The 20032-nt window shown below is 32.8% G+C and overlaps 1 protein-coding gene and 1 long non-coding RNA gene across 5 annotated transcripts; one reads left to right on the top strand and one right to left on the bottom strand.

Annotated features, from left to right (window-relative positions):
• The first annotated feature begins 5741 nt into the window (after positions 1-5741).
• Positions 5742-18920, top strand: LOC106056005 (uncharacterized). 2 transcript variants are annotated; one of them, XM_056016567.1, is made up of 7 exons: positions 5742-5882; positions 10177-10326; positions 11393-11617; positions 12590-12811; positions 14432-14565; positions 15072-15143; positions 16238-18920. In XM_056016567.1, exons 2-7 carry the CDS (start codon positions 10198-10200, stop codon positions 16341-16343), a joined length of 888 nt encoding a protein of 295 aa, XP_055872542.1. In that variant the 5' UTR covers positions 5742-5882; positions 10177-10197; the 3' UTR covers positions 16344-18920. The 2 variants fall into 2 exon arrangements, with proteins under 2 accessions (XP_055872542.1, XP_055872541.1); XM_056016566.1 differs by having other exon boundaries at positions 15072-15230.
• Positions 8489-17822, bottom strand: LOC106056008 (uncharacterized). 3 transcript variants are annotated; one of them, XR_008775795.1, is made up of 6 exons: positions 17682-17822; positions 14481-14631; positions 14098-14249; positions 13762-13994; positions 11380-12068; positions 8489-9611 (listed from the first exon to the last, which is right to left on the bottom strand). It is a non-coding gene; the product is annotated as an uncharacterized LOC106056008 (long non-coding RNA). The 3 variants fall into 3 exon arrangements; XR_008775794.1 differs by having other exon boundaries at positions 13762-14249; XR_008775796.1 differs by lacking the exon at positions 11380-12068 and having other exon boundaries at positions 13762-14249.
• Positions 18921-20032: the final 1112 nt, after the last annotated feature.

Here is a 20032-nt window from a genome sequence, read left to right as displayed (position 1 = left end):
TTTGCAATCGTAAAATTGTCAATTATTTGATCGAAGTTAATTATTTAACCAGCTCCTTCTATATGCTTAGCAATGTGACGCGCTCAAAAAGGTCAATATGAGTTTTTGTTGACATTTTAGGTGTTATTTGATACCCATATTGACGTCCCCGTGCAGACGGCCCTCCGCGCCCTTCCCTCGTTACGCCACTGCAAGTTTCTCACAAAAACATTCAGTAGCTTCGTAATGTACCCATGGACTACTTATTTCCTAATTATTATTATCATTACTGTTTTGTAATTTATATAAGGTTGACATATATGATAGTCCCCCCCCCCCCCCCCACTTATAGATATTTGAATGTAAGACTGCTTTACGGATGTTATTTGGCATTGTGTTATGATAACTGTGAGACACTTAGTTAGTATTATTAGTTTGTATAGAGACGCACCATAATTGACGGACTAGTGACGTTATGACTTAGTTGGTGTTACGGTCGTAGCGCAGCATGGTGTGCATGAATAATGGTGCGAATTTGTGTAATGAATGGAAGGGATGTTAAAAGGGGAAGCCGGGAGAAATTGACAGGAAGAGAGATGAAATGTTCGTATTTACATAACTTGTTGTAATATTAAAGTATTTATAGAGTAATAACCTGAGAGTGTATTATTATTTCAAAGAGTCTTGTGTCGTAACAAGTGGCGCTCAACGGAAAAGGCAAGACCTGCGTTATATCGGTATCTAATTCCTGTCTACTGAGGTATTACTAGTACTACAAAGTGTAACAAAATCTCTAGATCTATTAAGATTGAGAGAGTTAGCGTCATCTAAATCTCTAAAGCTATGTACGAGACTCACTCGTAAACATAAACCTTTAGTTGAAACTTAACTAAAAACATTATTGCTGAATTAATCAATTGGATTAACATGTAAATTTAGATTTATATCATTATAATTATTATGACGGCCAATTCTCTACATTCACCAATGTGAAAACGTCAGGGATTACCCACTGTATTTGGATGTGCTATGAATTTATTAAAAAAAAAATAATAATAATTTAAAAAAAAAATCATGTCAGTGGTTGCTGAAGTACATCTTCATTATTCTGGCTGCTCATAGTTCTCAACAATAACCTATAACATTCAATATTGATGGAAATTATTAGCACTGCTGTGGGCAACACTAGTGAATTTTGAATACGGTGGAAAACAGTGCCCATTTAGGACCAACGGATATACACTGACTACGGAATATAGACAAACAACGAAAGATTCATATCACCGGCGGAGAATATACACTAGCATTGGCAGTTATACCAGCAGGAAGAAGAGTATTCCGGGAAGTAGATACATATTTGTTTTCGAATAACATTAAACGTCTGTTTCATTACATTACATTTAGATATGAACATTGTTGGGTCCAGGCATTAAGTATATGAGAATCAAATAGGCCTATATTTAATGGATATGGTCAGATAACTCGATAAAGAAAAATTACAAATGGCGGATAAAGCTGAGATAGTTGCTTTGAAAGAAGAAGGGAGACTATTGGAATTAGAAGGAGCAGAGCTGAGAAAATATGTACAAGAAAGATTAATAGAAAGAGAGAAACTTGTCAAGGAAAAAGAAATAGAGAAAGAGAAGTTAGCCATGGAAAAGGAAATAGAGAAAGAGAAGTTAGCCATGGAAAAAGAAAGAGAGAAAGAGAAGTTAGTCATGGAAAAGGAAATAGAGAAAGAGAAGTTAGCCATGGAAAAAGAAAGAGAGAAAGAGAAGTTCGTCATGGAAAAGGAAATAGAGAAAGAGAAGTTAGCCATGGAAAAAGAAAGAGAGAAAGAGAAGTTAACTATTGATAAAGATAAATTAGCAATGGATAAAGAAATAGAGAAAGAGAAGTTGGCTATCAGTAAAGAGAAATTAGTTACGGATAAAGAAATTGAGAAAGAGAAGCTAGCTATGGAGAAAGAAAGGTCAATTTTGTTTCTGTTGGTTGGTCAAAAGAATAATGTCAGTAAAATCATGTAGGTGAGAACACAATAAAAAGCAGTGTAATGAATGGACATCTATAACAGATTGGAACATTTTGTAAATGTACAAATATTACATGTATGTGTAATCGAAGACTGTATGGATTGACGAAGCTTTGTTACATGTGTGAGGTGTCGAGATATTAATATATGGTGTTATATTGAGAATTTGATGAAACCATTGTTAGAAATTTAAAATATATTATTACAGTTACATAGTTAATTATAGTTTATAATTGTGAATTATGAGATTTAATCTGATTGGTTCTTTGGGGAAGTCTAGACATTATACATTGGGATGGATGTAAGTAATTCTGAACCTAAAATAATAATGTAGTGAATGGTGAGATTTAATTTTGCTGTTGGAGTTTTGTTTTGTTGTTGTTGATTTTTACCTGGATTAAAAGAATGAGAATTAATGAAGATAATATTATTATATTGAACAGTGGTTTATAATTTTATTTGATATTTAAAAGACGTTCGATGTACATCGAACTTAGCAAACAATGGGGGTGTTACGGTCGTAGCGCAGCATGGTGTGCATGAATAATGGTGCGAATTTGTGTAATGAATGGAAGGGATGTTAAAAGGGGAAGCCGGGAGAAATTGACAGGAAGAGAGATGAAATGTTCGTATTTACATAACTTGCTGTAATATTAAAGTATTTATAGAGTAATAACCTGAGAGTGTATTATTATTTCAAAGAGTCTTGTGTCGTAACAGTTGGGTTAGAGACTACTTAGAGACATAAAGTCAGTTGTTGATAGGATTTCTTGGGGATAACACGTATTTATAGACAGAGACTCGACGGTGGCCTGTGTTTATCAGTATTAAACCATCGTCTGTGTTTTATAACGGTCTGGACTTAGCTTCTTCACTTGTTAATTTGCGTGAGTTTATGTTCTTGTTAGTTTGTCACATTGAATACACCCGCACAAGAAACTGAGACATCTCCAGGGTAATCTGTCGAAGTCACAGACAGGCATCAACAACAACAAGACAGAAGGCTTATCACATAACGTAAGGCTACATGATTACATTAAGTGACCTCACGATGGCTGCCTGGTCGTGCGGTATGCACACTAGACTGTCATTCGGCTCGTATCGATCATCCCGGAGAACGGGTTCACACCGTGTCCGCTGCCATCCCGCGTCGTCCTGCAGGAGATTCGGACTTGGAAGTAGATTATCTTCAACTCTGAAGAAACATCCGAAACATGTAAAATATTTTACAAACACAGGTATTTTATGCGTACCATAGTAATCGAGGAACGGTGATAGCCTGATACTCTCATTGACTAAAGACTGTCCACGGCACTTCACAACAGGGATTTTTTTTAATTTTTTTTTTCACAAATGTCCGAATTTCGACGGGTTAGGCACTTTCTAGTTCATTGTTTAAAAAATATGTCGTTTTTTTTTTTAAATAAATTTTATGGTTGGCAACACTGTCATAGTTAAGAAGTGTTCTAGAGTATCGTAATTAACCTATTGCTTAAATGCAACTCCGGATTTATGGCAGTACGTAAACGTAGGGCTTTACCGGTAAAATATGCATTCAATTTTTTTTTTTAAAAGAATGAAAATTTACAAGTAATCTAAATATCGCATTCTATATGATATGTGTATTATTATTAAAAAGCGTTTTTTTTTTTTTATTAAAGCTTTCGAAAAAGCGTAGGATCGACTGCCCTGGGATCTCCATTTGCTTAAATCCGGCCCTGATTATTGTCTATGTATAACTAAATTGTTTTACAGAGATAGATTGGACGGGAGATAGATAACTGGTGTGTGCATTTGTATGTGGGTGCCTGGGTAGTATTCTCTTTCTCTCTATGACAAATATTTTTTTTAACTTAAAAATGTGTCACGTCAAGTTAACTTATCAAAGGGATGTAACCATGAGAAAATAGGAAAATACATTCCCTAAAATCAATATTTTATTTACTTCCCTTGTTTAAACTATATGTATTTAAACATTATCGAAATACAAAGAAAACAATAAATATACTAGAATAGAGTAATAGACAATTACTGTATAGCAACCCAAAAAAAAAAATTAAATGTAAGAGATTATAACAATTCACTACATCTCAGTAAACGTAATTTGTACATTAAAGTATAAACCAGTTATGCATCTTTCTTTAATCGATATTCTTACTATATTTAACAAGGATGAATTTTGCGCTATAGAAGATAGGAAGATAATTTCTCGGCCTTGAACGAAGAAATGGATTCAATATCGGCCCATGGCCGTCCCACCTCTTCTTGCTTTAACTTTATTTGATCTGCGCTCTTCTTCCTATAAAACGTGTAAAAAAGTATCTACCAAACAGTACTTCCGAAAAAAATGAAAATAAAATAAGAATAAACGCACTTGCTTAAATATCACCATCATCTGTCCTTTGACTTTCGTGGGTGCTGTGACAGTTCGCGCCACCAAATCCCTCTACTTTTTCCGGCCATCAGCTGTTCTTAGCAGGATATCAAGAGAAAGGCCGGTCCATTTTTTTTTTTTAGTTATATATGTTTGTAAAATGTTTTACATGTTTCGGATGTTCCTTCAGAGTTGAAGATGGTTTACTTCCTAGTCCAAACCTCCCGCAGGACGACGGGGGATGGGAGCGGGCAGGCTTTGAACCCGGGACCATAAATCCAAACGACAGTCCAGCGCGCAAAAACCGCACGACCAGGCAGCCATATATATACAACAAACAAAAAAACTTATAGTCACGCACTATCGCCAACCCCCAATAGGGCCTACTGCAAGATCTATATCCCTTTTCTTATATAGAATCCAATTGATTGATTACCATTTGTGTACTTTTAAAAAATCTATTCATGTGTCTTTATCCGAGAATAGGAAGTGGGAGAAATAACGTGCACAAGATTTAAACTAGACGGACAGAAAAAGTGAGGTTGTTAAAAAAAAAAAAAAGCATAATGGACCTCATTCACAAATCGTAAATCGTATCTTTGTGTCTTTCTGAGTATTTAGTATTTTATATATCTTTTTCTTTGTAAGTTATGGTAATTACATGGAAAGAAAAAAAAAGGTATAATATCAACTCGTAGCCTGTCATCTAAGCTACATGGTTTTGTGAAGTGGTAGGCTAATCGTGAAGTTCTTCATAAAAATGGTTGAAAATCATGGCTCTAGCAAGATCCTTTTGAAATGGCATGCAGGAAATTCTGAGGCGCTACGGGACCAAATGCAGAGATGAAAATCGTGAAGTTATAAAGATAAATATGTCAATTAAAGTCATGTCAAAACAATAATTTGGGAGGCTGAAGTAGCAGATATGTAGACCTATATATATCAATGTCTCATTTTACAATGTGGATACTGAAATATAGACCTAGTATACGCCAGTGACAGTGTCTTTTTAATGAATTTTAATGTGATGATTTTTTTCTCACTTCTTCTAGATATAGATCTAGATCTATAGATCAAGAATCTAAATAATTCATAATAATTCCAAATTTTTTAAATATTTAAAATTTAAATTTAAAGGACATTTAGGTCTAGATAGATCTAGATCTAGATCTTTACCGATCGTCATAATATTAGACAGAATAACACAGTAAGTTTTCATTCGTTAAAAAAAAAATCCCTTTGGCGTCTGCCTGAAGTTATAAATAGTCATTCTATAAATATCACAAACACTCTATTCTAGATCTAGAATTTATATAGTCCAGTGTCTAGGCTTTGAATTTTTACTCATTTTTTACTGTCTCTAGTGACTCTTCGCAAGTCTCATCTATACTAATCTATAGTCTAGACCTATAGATCTATATAGATCTAGATCTAGTCACTAGTCTTGAGACGGTATCTATAAACTATATAATTAGATCTATAATATAGATAATAGAGGTAACTAATTTAGTAGGATCTAGATCTAGTAATTCTAGTTAAACTACACTCTTTTTTTACACACTTTTACACAGCTGAGATTTCACAGATTATCATTATGATTAATGAGATTTAGATCTAGATGAGGAGGCTCTTATAGTTTGAACACCCCATCGGATTCTCCTTTCTAAACGGGTCGCTTTTTTTTGTTTGTAATTCATTTGTTTTTATGTTTGGAGCTAAAATCGACGATTCGGGACTGAGCATGTCCAATTTTAGATAAGTTCTGGTAATTTTGTTCCGTTTTTCCAAAGCAGATGGCAGTTATTTAGATTGTCGGTAACCATGTATGTTAAGCTGTTGTTTTAACCTCCCCCGGCAATTCATACCCATATAAGGGATGAAGGCTATATCATGAGCCTGTTTGATCGTAGGCTGATGGGCATATCAAAATAAGCTTCCAAACATCTTTAGAAAGACATTCCAATCACATTTATACCGTTAGCTGTTAAATAAAATTAAAAAAGGGGGTGTCCAAACAAATAATAATGAATTCAGCTCATTCTCCTTTTTGAACACAGCAAAATCGTATTAAGAAATATTATTGGGATTAATAAATCTATGATTTTTTCAATGAATAAACATGACCTAGATAGAGATATCTAGAATATATAACTTATGAATGAAAGAAAAAGTGTGGGCTGCTAATTTGAAGCCAGAGACCATGCCCACTGCATGTGATCACGCAAGATAAGCTGGCGGTAAGGAGAGGTATACACTCAGCGAGTAGTGTCACAAACTATCCAACAGGCAGTGGAGGGAAGGGGGAGAGAGTCATGAAAAGAATTATAAGCATCTATGGGAGGGAGGGGATGTTAAGGTGTCACAAAACGAACATCCAAATTATGAAAACAAGAAGAGGGTCCTTGGATGGGAGTTAAAAGAAAGACAGAGAGAAAATACAAGTAGCCTAGTAGAAAATATCATGTTTATTAAATTGAAATAATTAATTTATAGCTCTATAATCTATATAAATTTATTTCTGTCTGTTTCTACACATAGATTATATAGGTATTTAAATAAATAAACTATATACGATATATATATAATATATATATATATATATATATATAGAGAGAGAGAGAGAGAGAGAGAGTGTGTGTATATGAGGAAATAGACTATAAATACATATTGCAAAAGTGAATCTACTTCTTTTACTACAATCTAAATAATTTTTAAGTAAAAAAGATATAATTTATTAGCAATTACATAGTGGTGTTCAACACCGGTGCTCACTGTTCAACTAAAGGAGAAAGCCCAAAAACTGCGTTCAAAATAGGAGCATGAGGTGACCCAATTTATTTTAAAATAAAATCTTGACTATGGGTGGTAATACAAAGGAACACAACTATTTTTATAGTCCTTTAGTTGCAGAATAAGAATCTGCTTTCAGTTTTTTTGTAAGTTAAACCTTCACCAAATAAAAAAATAAAATAAAAAATTGACCTAGTTCCCGAAAGTCGGTGTTCAGTTATAAGAATCTACCATATACTTATATAGATCTACTCACTCACTAGTCATCTAGTATTTTACTAGATCTAAGTAACTGTCTAACTTACACTGACTTAGGACTTAGTCTTAGTCACAGCTTAGTGATTTTAGTGTTTTACATGTTTGTGTGTTGTCTTGAAGTTACAGAAGCTGACAAAGAAAGCTAGAATCTAGCTTCATGTCTTCATGAACAATATGATAATATTAACATTTACTTGATTTACTAAACACGCTTAGAGCTTAAATTGTTTTGTAAGTTCCTATTCACCGAACCTTTGAAACTTTGATTTTCAATCTGTAGAGTGTAGAGTCTAGCTAATGTAGTAGTGACTTGTGTAAATCTATTTAAATGTGAACATTGACAATATTAAATATTAATTGTCACATGTGACATTGACATTGTAAATGATTGTTGTCTAGTTTTTATATTGAGAGATTGAGTCTATAATCATTTAAAGTTTGCAGTTTCTGTAGCTTGAGGTATTACAGGGCAGGGTTGTTAGCCCCTTGTCAAACCCTCCTTTTTTTTATCTGGGCTTGGGACCAATAGATGGCTGAGGATGGAAGGGCGTAGAAGGATCTAAGTAAGTAAGAGTCTATAATCATCTACTCTTCTATATGTACAGTTAAATTTGAGCCATTGTTTGTCTAATGACTCCTTTTTTTTTGTCAGCTCTGTTTAGATTGCTGATGAAAGCTGGTATTGCAAGGTGGGGGTGGGACTGGATGGGTCATGTGGCAATTGACCTCTGGGTGGCAAGTGCAGACTGTTGAAATACAACCGATTAAAGATTATTTTTTGGAAGTCTGGATGGTCAAGTGGTTTATTATTTGCGCTGTACTGTGATGCTGCTAAACAGGGGGTTTTGAATCTTATGGTTTAGGGGTCATGCTCTGGTCAGGAATGTCATTATTTTTCTGAATCAGTTATCTAGTCTATGTAGTTCACCATTTTGTCTATGTATATATATGTCAACAATATTAACTATAAACCATGATTCTGAATAACTGAATGGCCTCATTTCTAGTCTATTATTATATAGATTGTCGAGATCTAGAGTTCTAAGTTAGACGACTAGCAAGACATTCTATAATTTAACCTTTTTAACAATGAAAACATTCACAAAGTTGCTCGTGAGGAAAACTTGCAATATTTCAAAAACAGGTCATGTCTATGCAATTCAATTAACAATCCTCTAAGAAGAAATAACAATTTGCTTCTAGGATTTAATAAATTTGAAAATATTATATAATTGACATTTTTTAAGCATCTGTTACTGATGTTCAAATTGAGTTTCAAGAAAAAAATAGATTTACAAAATTATGTCTTCAGTTTTAAAAAATGTTAACATAGGAGGCACAACAGAGATATGGCTCCACTTAAATGTCTGTGTAAAATCCCAAAACTGTGGTCGTAAATGGAATTATTTTTAGCTTTCCATCAATATACATGGTTAAAATGGATTAAGTGCGTAAAAAACATAATGAGTAAGCAAAAAATAGATATATCCACCAGAGAAGATATTTGCCTTGCTTTGGCTAATTTAAAGCTTGACATTTTGTCAGTAGACATGAGGTTCTCATAAGCTTGATTTCACTTTTTAGTGAATTTGGCAATAATAATATCAATATAAAAATTAAAACTAAATTTACAATATAACCCTAAAATAACAGTTATAAAATTAACTAATTAACTATCTGTTATTGACATCATGAAAATTAATAAAAAATGACATTTTATTCAAATTTGCCTTCGAAATAGCTACTTTATTAGTATTTTTTAAGAAGGGTTCTGGTGGATTTTTTTAAAGCAAAAAATACGAAAAGGGGGCGGTAGGCCAAAAAAGGTTGAAGACCACTAGTCTACAGTGTTTCTTCAGACTTTATAATTGTAGTCAAATAGTGTGTCAAATATTGTCATTGTCCATTGATCTGTCCAGACCAAAATTTAGATTCTAGTCATTCAACTCTAAATCTAGAATTGAAGAATCAATTAAACTATGTTTTCAGTGTTTGCTATCAACAAGGAATGTAGATATTTGTATTGGCAAAAATAAAATGGAAAGATGACATTATCTTCCTATGTCTGTTAAAAGCAATAATCACTTTCAAGTTACTGCAGCCAGAGTGAACTTGGGCAGAAGGAAGCTTCTCTCTTTCATAACACTGATGTCTTTAACAAGTTCTCACCATAGACACCTGTGCAGGGGCAGAGTTACAATAATACTTAATAAATTATACACACAATGCTTATACTTGCAGTATTATTTCTAAAGATGATGTACATAGCATCCTAAAAGCGTTTATTTTTAAGTTTGATGTAATTGACGCTTTTTTCATCCCACCACTCAAGCATAGAAAAGGTCTTTCTTGTTTTTAAAATGTCATGGTTAAAATGTTGGGCACTTGATGTAATTTCTATTTTATTATTGTTTGCGTTAACAACCCTTAAATTTGGATTTATTTAACAGGTGGAAATTTAAGTAGTAGTTCTGGTGTAATCTCATAACTTCTTATTCATATAACTACTTTGACTAGGTTAAACAAAATATTTATAATAAAATTTCTAAGCTACTTTATCATGTGAACAGTTACCAGCTATGTAAACATTTTAAAACTAGCGGCTATTTGGGACTAACAGCCAAACCAGTTTTTTTTTTTCAAATGTCCTGTAATTAACAAAGTAAGTTAACAAAAATATTGACTGGGAATAGTTTTCTTTTGTTTATTTGCTAGAGACTGTATTGTTTTTTTTTTTTTGCAGAGCTAATACTGGTGTTTGACAATGCCACTTTTTCACTGCCAGACTTTGGAAGGTTTTGATTGTGGTGGTGCTAGCAATCTTGCTTTCAGAGGATTTCATCATAAACGTAAAATGGAAATGGGACTTGAAAATCAGTTGGAAGATTTTGAGGTGACTATATTCTTTTTTTTTTTAGCGGCCCCCGAAAGAGGAAAAGACGATATATTTTTGTGTGGAATGTCTGTCCAACCGTCGAGTTTAGATCTCGTAAGCTAGAAAAGATAGTGAAAATCCATCGTCATAATGTTTTAGACCATTCAAAGTTCTGATGCAACGGCTACTTTTTTCTTTTCTGAAAGCGAAAAATCTTATTTTTTAAATCAGTTATGCAAGCAATTTTTTCATAAAAATACACCACTTTTACAACTATTCACTATTAATAGTAACAAACACGGGAGGCTCTTTAGTAGGGTAGATGACTAATTACCATATTTTTAACACATTTATGCTAACGGTTTTTAGATTTTTTGTAAAAAAAAAAATAATTTTTTTTTACATTTGTATTGCTAAATTAAGTAAGTTCTGTAATACTACTACATTTATACACAAAAATGTTTACTTTTTTTTAAAGTAGAAAAAATCTATTTAGTATGCATATAAGTTGGACATAATTTAAAACAACAATTAATAAGTAGATTTTCATATTATCACGTGAATTGCAGCGCTACTTAATGGCGATATATCACTTAACTAAAGGAAATCTTTTTTTTTTTACGGAAATGTTTTTTCTTGAGGAATAAGAATTGTCCCTTTACAAAACAATTAGAGCAATTATATATTCATTATAAGACGTTAGTTAGGCCAGGTTCACATCTAACTTTGCATTCACTTTCACCTATCTTCTGGTCTGTGTACCACTGGGGCACCACACAAGATCCGTCAACCTTCTTTCTCCATTCTTCTCTGTCATTTGTCTTTGATAGAATTTCATTCTAATGTTCTTTCTGAAAATATTGATACCTGCCTTTTTACCTGCCTGGGTGGACCACTTCGGGGGCCGATTTTGAGTTTGTGTCTCCACACAAACTGTCTTTGTAACCTTGTTTTAATTATATTTTTTTTTAAATTAGAGCTTAAAAGTAAGTAGATTATATGTTTGTGTATTTTATTTTTTCACAATACTGATAGATATAGAATTATCAATATCATCATTATTAATGGTACCTTATATTTTCAGCTAGAACAAAGAGCAAACTTGCCTAAACGCCCATGTCTCTGGAGATCTGCAGGCATGCCTGAAAACCATTGTCCTAATATGGAAATGCAACAGCCAAATGACACTGCATGTTCAGACAAGAATCATCTTCTGCAACCTCAACAAAACAGCCATTCATCATTTCAACAAATTCAAAATTGCAACCAAAGTCTAGCATATTCTTTAAAAGACTCCAACTTTAATCCAGTGAGTTTGATGATTTCCTATTTGCTTTGTTTTTGGCTTTAGTGCATTTCATAAGCATGAAATGATAAAGCATTTGTTTGTAAGCCATTGACAGTCTTCATTTCATTAGCATGTCTGTCCTAATTGTTCCACTTCATGTTTTACCAAAGAGACGATAAAAAAAAATTGTATCTCTCAGTAATTATAAATGTCTCAGTCTCTGCTTGTTATTTTTTTGTTAACTCAAAGTCAATGAAGCTATGGTGCTTATTTAGTGTTCATAAAGTGCTTTAGTATTTGGCTGTAACATCCCAATCATTTAACTCTTTCTCTCCTAACTGACGATGCCAGCGTTGATTCCACCTGAATGTGATAAATAATTACAGAGAGAAAGAGTTAATGGAAAGCCGTACTGCTTTTATGTCCACTAGAACCTCCATGTAGTATTCCAGTCTCTCTTTTGTTTATTCATCTATTTGGATTTTTTTAAAAATACTGTTAGTGGCACATTTAAAAACTTTGGCACCGGTATCAGTCAAGTTGACCTTCTATCAGATGCAGTATAGTGACATCTGCTATGGAAACTGTTTGAATGGCTTATAATATCCATATCCTGCTGGCATAGTGTAGCAGACTAGGTCTTATAAATATGGACTTAAAAAATTGGGTGCAAGGTGGTATTAACTCTTAAATAATGTTGGGTCCTTATTTCAGGCAGCTGTCTTGTCAATATAATATCAAAAGAACTACGGTACTTGTTCTTTGCCTTAAAATCCAAATTCATAAGTTAATTTTTGTATTTGTATTAATGTCAGTCTTTTTTTTTCTTTTTATGAATTTTTATTTAAAAAAATCTATAATATGACCATAAAATTGCTGGATTTTCAGATTCTGATTGTTGGCTGACAATATTAGTACAGTGTATTTTAATTTGCTATTCCATTATCTTTCTTAATTCCTAATTTTATTTCTTTGAAAAATCCTTATTTACAGCACATATCAATGCCCTCATCAGGAGTCTACCCCTGTCGGAACTCACAGCATGAAACGGAAACATTCTTAGAGGCAACAGGCATTGTCAAAGATAGTTCAAGTTCACTACCCCGAAACATGGGCAGCAATAACTTGGCTGAGCATTTCTTGTCACGGCTAAAGAAAAGAGAAGAGGAGGAAATAGAAAGGAATAGTGTGAATAACAATAATATATTTTGTAGTGTAAGTGACAGCCTATGTAACAATTCTCTTGATTTTTTTTTTTTTTAGATCATTAGACTTTGACCGACTGGTTCTTATAACCAAAGAGGATAAAGTAAAGATCATATATCATTTGAACTCACCAAAAGACTAAGACTGCTTTATTGATCCTTACGGAAATTTGTTGTGATTACAAGGACTCGTTTCTCATATAAAGACAACACAACAGAAAAATACACATAAATACAACAGACAACATAAAGAGTTCATTCAGCAACTACAAACAGGTATCTTGGTGCATTTCATGTTCCCTGATCAATGAGTAGCTGTGATAGAGTCTGACCGAGTGAGGTACTAACGAGTTTTTGTACTGCTCCGTTCTTGTTTTGATTGACAGCAGTCGCCCACTTCGCGACGACCTAGCGTAGTTCTGATGGAGCGGGTGGCCGTTGTCTTCCAAGATTTTTTCGATTTTTCTTAGGCACGTTTGTTCAAAAAGTTCCTTTAAATGTGGTAATGTTGTGAGTGTAATTTTTGATGCTTTTTTAATGATGTTTTCTAGACGTTGCAACAGTTTAGATGAGGCGTTGCCTTGCCAACAACTTATTCCGTATGTTAGCAGATTTTGTAAAGGACATTATATGGAAGTTAATTTGACCAGCACATGCATGAAATCAGGGGTGGACTGGCTATATGGGCAGTCAGATAAATGCATGGAGGGCCGGTACCTAAATGGGCCTGTGTGAATGCTAAATGGCCCTCTTTGAATGAAGGTACTTGACCCTCGCCTTACCTTTAAGGCCAGTTCATTATACAAACGGAACTGTGTGATACTAGCAACATTTTAGGCAATAATTGATTTCTTCTATAGCCCTATAATATCCTTTTGGTGAGTTCCAATACACTAACAGATTAACAAATAACATAAGGCCTTTTTGTGCATTCTTATAGAAGCTGCTGTGTTAACTTACTTGAATCTATAAATCCTCTGTTTCTGAAATTGACACATAACATTTCCAGTTAGTCATATTCATCTTAGGATTACTCTGCTGCTAAGTCATTCACTAATCACAACTATTAATTGTTGAATATGTTACCAAACATGGATGGAAAAAGAAGCATGTTAGCTCTGAGAAGACCGATAGATGCACATCACATGGCAAGCAATATGTGGGCTGAATCATATGGTAATGCCAGGCCACCCCTGCATGAAGTCATGGAGTGAATTAAAAATCAAAATGATTAGCATGTAACTATTGTTAGCTTCTTATGGCTATCTGGCCCTATTCTGAAAAAAACTTTCCCACCCTTATATAGCACTGGTAAAAAAATGGCACTTGCTTGGGTCATTTTCTGTTTGGCTTGTTTTCTTTCAGGGTTGATGTCATGGCTACCTCACTATCCAGATCTTGCCTTGTTCCCATCTTGCTTAACAACCAGCATGGTCTAGAGCATATCTCTAAAAATAATATAATGAATCCTAGTGCAATGCAATCAGAATTGACTACTTTATATTAAAGCCTAAATCTTTACATATATATAAAATTATGCTAAGTGCACATTGAAGATATATTATATATATTCCTTAGTCTCATTTAATAAATAAACTGGTTTCAAATCTAGCATATTTTTTTATTTCAGTCCAAGAGTTCAGCTAATGGAATGGAAGAAGATGATGATGAGATGTTACCTGAATTTGATTTTGAAAGGCAGCAATGTGCAGATTCCAATCAAAATGGCTATCAAGTGGAGAGGAGCTTCACAGAATCTCAGGGGTATTTATTATGTCCGTCATTTTTGTCTGTTGTCTTTTTAGTACAAGTTCCATTTAGTTTGGTACACTGGATGAGAACCAGTAAAAAAAAAATCAGACTGTAATTGTTTGTTAACAGAACTGACTTTACAGTCAGTATTAAAGTAGCCCTATATAAGCATATAGGAGAAGCTTTGGCTGAGCGGTAAAGTGCTTGGCTTCCAAAACAGGGGACTCTGTTTGAATCGTTGTGAGGACTGGGATTTTTAATTTTGGGATCTTTGGTATTTCTGAGCCCACCAAGCTCTAATGGGTACCTGACATTATTTGGGGAAAAGTAAAGGCAGTTGGTTGCTGTGCTAGTCATATGACACCCTCATTAACCATGGGCCAAAGAAACATGACCTTTACACAATCGGCCTTATAGATCGCAAGGTCCGAAAGGGGACCATTTTTTTTCTTTCTATATAAACATATACACAGGATGCAAAAATATCAATGTGATTAACAGGCAAACTCTTTTTTCAGAGGCGCTTGTGGTGTTGACATGGACCCCTCATCAACAGCTATGGACTCCGACATTTCACCAGAAACACCTCAGTACGTTAACAGTAACATTCCTGTGTCACAACCTCAGACTATAGAATATGGGGACAGGGTTAGGCGCTGTCCTTCTATGTTATGCAGGTATATCAGCTCAGGACTTACTACAGAAATTCTTCAATGTGTACAATACTAACATAACCCATTCTAATACTTTAATTCAATGTTTCTTTAGTGTCTATACCAACTTACTAATTCCAGCTGATATAGATTGCTACCTCTATGACATGCTTTAAATTTGAAAAAAAAATCACTTTTCTATTGTCAGATAGCTAATTTAATAAAGAGAAATTAGAACTGCTAACTAACCAGCTCCATAATGTTAATAAATTCCCACTGGGCATAAGATTGTAAAAATTGTTTAATACATGATACTTTAACAAGTCTTTTATGTACTGTACATGATGTTGACCTTTTTTAACAACTATTTTTTTAAACTAACCTTAACAAAATTATATTTATTATCTAAATCTTATGCTGAAAATATGCCTGCAACTTATAATTGTTATATTTAAATAATATGTTGAAAATAATTGTAAGGCTAGGAACAACAACTAAGTAAGAAACAATGACACAAGTTCAACATCAGATAAAAAACAATTCTGTCTATCAACAATCCATTCATGTTGAGTACTGAATAGTGCACTGGTGCACACGCAGTTCAGGGCAGGGCTATTGCAATTCTTCACAACAAGAAAGTTTTATTTCACTTGCTTATAAAGTAAATATTACTTCCATAATTATGACCGCTGAAAACGAATCTTATTAAAACTAAACAATCTTACTGCAGCTGCCATATTCTAATATATGTACATATTTTATCTACTCTTTTTACAAAGCTTATATCAACTCACTCTGTCTGTCTTGAAAAATTTGAACATATTTTTTCTCTCATTTTTTGGATCAAGTTGAAACTTTGCATATTATTCATTGTAAACAAGACAAGCATCAATCAAAAAATTAACCAATTAGTTAATTAATTATTTTGTTTGGTATTGAAACTTCCTGCTCTTTACTTACTGAATTGTTTGACTTAAAAACTAGTACCTGGTAATAACTAATCATGGACTCTACCTTTCTGATGTTTACAGTGGCTTAAAACCAAGTCCTGTGTCGGGAAGATTACACTGTCACTGTTCAGCATCATGGAGAGGGATGTACGGTATAGACAATGGTTACAGTACAGACTACTATTAACATCCAACAGCAATAGTTCCTCACAGACCAGACTACTGTTAATTTAAAACTTTTAATCACAGATCTGTTATGTTACAAATGTTTTTCTTTAAAGCAAGAAGCCTCATTAGTACCTCTTTAGTCTACTTTTTATTTGTATATTTATGCATATAGCTAAAAAAAAACAGCTTTCTAGCTTAGAATAGCTGAAGGACTAGAATTTAGTTAGCAGCTATTTGTTGCTTATCAATACTCATGATATTATGTTGTTTCCTGATTTTCTGACGGACAAAATGGTGTCTTTGCATTTTTTGTTCCTAGTTGTGTTCAGTAACTAGAAAGTTTTTGAGGGGTATGAAAATCACAATAATAACCAACCTGAATCAATCAGAATTTAGTTTGGTTATGTATTCAACAACTAAATTTGTCAAAATCGAGTTGAAACCTGCCATTAATCAATATAAGTTAAACAAGGCATTTTTTAAAAACCAACCCACAGAAATTAGTTTAACTTTTTTTAAAAAAGAATATAAGCTTATCTCAGTAGGGGTATTCCACAAATGTTCAAGCTTGTTTTCTTCCCTATATTTATATAGATATTTTTTTCATTATAGTTGCTAGATACCAGTATAATTATACATTTTCTAGCAGATAAAAGTATTGTACTCAATTTGTACAGTAGGTATCTACCTTTGGACTTAAATTTTTTTTGCTACAAAAGATGTTTTTTTAAACTCTGAAAATCATTATGGTTGTTGAAGGCCACAGTGTCTCACAAAATATACAATGCATTGTCTCCTTGATGTTACTGTATTGCTCTTGAGTTTAATTTAATGTAATGTATCTGTAATGCTCATGTTAATTAAGAAAATGACTTGATGTTCCTATGGAATACTTGTAAGCTGCTAGATCACTACAATTCTATTTGCAACCATTTCCTTATTTTTTCCATCAACTATTTCTTTATATATTCATTCATTCAAATTGAAGTGTTCATACTATATTTTATTTTATTGTAGTCGTCAAATAATTTCCCACCAGGAAATGTAGCTGGGATTATTTTGAAATGCCCAAATGAGGCTACTAAATGATAAATATATACACCTTGCTATCTTTGGTGGCAGATGATATACAGCTCATGTGTTTCTATGGCAGATGGTTAATGAGGGTGTTATGTGGCCAACACAAAGACCGCCTGCCTTTACTTCCCCAACGTAACTAGGGTGGACTAAGTGGTATCCTAAAAACTCAAATCAAATCCCAATTTACTCTGGGATTGAAACTCGAAACCCGCTGGTTTAGAAGCCAAGTGCTTTACAACTTGGTCTATATCTTGTTCCTTAAAAAAAATAGGAGTACCTTAGTCTCTCCATACACAGAGGGTTAAATGGTAGACGATTTTATTTCCACAAGCAGTTTGTCTGTTAATAAATAGATGAAAAATGATCTTATGTCTGTAATGCTGACTCAGCAAGTGTTTTCTCTTTATGTCTATAGTGCTGACTCAGCTTCTTACAAAATTGAAGTGAATTATAAAGCAGTGGATCCTAGCCATTTTTTTTTAGTCATGATACCTTCACTCCCAATTGTTTAAATGAAAGTGATTTCTGAAGTTTTTAAGTCTTCTATGAAACCATGCTAGCAATAATATTTATTGCTGTGATGTATACAATAGCAAATAGTCATTTCAAAATTGAAGGTTAATACATTTGGTTGATGATTTTTCTATTTGAAAGTGAGGCAGATGTCTGCTTAAGAAGTCTAAAACCTGAAGTGCACATAGAGCAGCTATTTAAGAATTAAAATAGAGCAGATGACTCTTGATAATCAAACACTTTTTAATCCAAAACACTCATCAGTCCCATGCAGTCTGATGTAGATAGACACTGAAAAAAAAGTCATGTCAGATTGTTTGTGGAAAGAGAAACAAAAGACTATTACAGATTCTTTAATATTGCATAAATTCATGTAATTAATGTATACTGTAGTAGGTATATTTTTAGGCTTAAATTTTAATTTAGTACAGTTAATGTTTTGTTGTTTTTTTAAGATCGAATCATTTTTCTTTTTCATCTATTGTTCATTTATACCCTTGAAATTCTAAGAGAATATCTTATGCATCATAAATAAATCTAGAATTATCTTGACATAAACAGTTAAATTCTTTAAAGTACAGCTAACCTTAGGTAAACTGACTCTTTCAGTATCAGACACTTTCCCAGTCATATAACTGTGGTACTATTAAGAGTCAACAATAAAGAGCTTGGAAGCCCCCATGTTAATGCCAGAAGATCATGGTGCTGCTTTAAAATGATTCAGTCAGTATAAGGTAAATAAAAGCTTATTTAGAATCTTTTAACTAATCCAAAGATATTTTTAATTTTGAGTTTAAAGTTGCTGTTTTTTTCAATTCAATTGAAATTGTTATAAAACCTTTGTTGTAAAAAAAAAATGTTTCTCAATCACTTTTTGTTGGTGTTAATTTTTTTGTCTCCATAACATTTCAAAAATGTTAAATTTTTTTTGTTGCAAGTTTTCTTTTTATTTCTTGTTTGCTTTATGATCTCAAAGTTGGTTACACATTTTTATATATTTTTTTTTAAATAGGGTACACAAATAAGTAATTGACAGTACATGACTTTTTATTATTCTTTCCAAAACCATTACAACATTTTTAGATCTGTTTTTTTGCTAAATTGGACATTTAACTTTTATTGACTAAATTTTTATTGTTGACCACATATTTACATCTATCATATTGAGGCTAAAGTCTTCTTTGATTGTTGTCAAGTTATAACTTCATTGTTAGTTTAAAAGGAATAGCTATAGCTTTGTTATAAATATTAAAATAATGTTTATGCTGGCTTAGCTTTATATATCTATATATCTAGCCTTAGGGCAGGCGACGCTTACATTATAATTTATGAAGATGTTGAGCTCTTGGACATTTTCTCCGGGACTCAATCCTGTGACTTTTGGATCTGCAGCTGTATTCTCTGCCTGCTGTTTCTCAGATATATAGAATACCTACCTTAATTGCTCATGGAAATTTCAGGCTTTATTCTTTTTTTAAATAACAAATTCAATGTAAAAGTTTATTATTTGTGTTTAATATTTGAATTACTAGAATGTAAGTGAATGATTTTGTTATTTAACCACTTTTGGATGTGAAATTAATGGATTGATGAATGTCTAGACTCTAGACAGTCTAGTGTTTGACTTCAATTTTTTTTTTCATTTGATAATCATTTTTGTCCATTATATCAAGTGGACTAGTTTTTCAATGCTTTCACTTTGTTAAAATTTTTAATATCAATCAAACATTTTATAGTTTACTTTTTTTTTTATTTTCGAGTGCTTTTTTTATATTTAGTAATATTTGTTACTTATTATTGAGTCCTGAATAAAAAAAAAAGTTGTAATTATTTTCTATACACATCCTATTTTCGTTTTGTTATTTTATGTGTAATGACAAAAATGGGCAAAATCATTTTGTAAAGTCACTAAGAATGAAACAAAACAAGTCTGCATGATGGGTAAAGCATGAATTTTAACTAGCACAGCACAGAATGTATGTGTAAGCTTTTTTGTTGAAAAAAAAAAAAAAAAACAGGTAAAGATGAAATAACACTGGAATGATTTTTCTATGTTTTTAAAATCTAAAGAAATGTGTTGGCAGCAATTCTTATGAAAGGGCTAAATCATAAAAG

The sequence above is a fragment of the Biomphalaria glabrata genome, chromosome 18 (genome assembly GCF_947242115.1).
Source record: "Biomphalaria glabrata chromosome 18, xgBioGlab47.1, whole genome shotgun sequence".
In the NCBI taxonomy this organism is placed as follows: Eukaryota; Metazoa; Mollusca; class Gastropoda; family Planorbidae; genus Biomphalaria; species Biomphalaria glabrata.
The sequence above is the reverse complement of the archived record's forward strand: the minus strand, read 5'-3'. Positions and strand labels throughout refer to the sequence as shown.

Coding starts and splice junctions, on each gene's coding strand:
- LOC106056005 (XM_056016566.1), top strand. CDS start 10,198: ATGCCACTTTTTCACTGCCAGACTTTGGAAGGTTTTGATTGTGGTGGT. Junction 10,327..11,392: donor ATCAGTTGGAAGATTTTGAG/GTGACTATATTC, acceptor TTATATTTTCAG/CTAGAACAAAGAGCAAACTT. Junction 12,812..14,431: donor ACAATAATATATTTTGTAGT/GTAAGTGACAGC, acceptor TTTTTATTTCAG/TCCAAGAGTTCAGCTAATGG.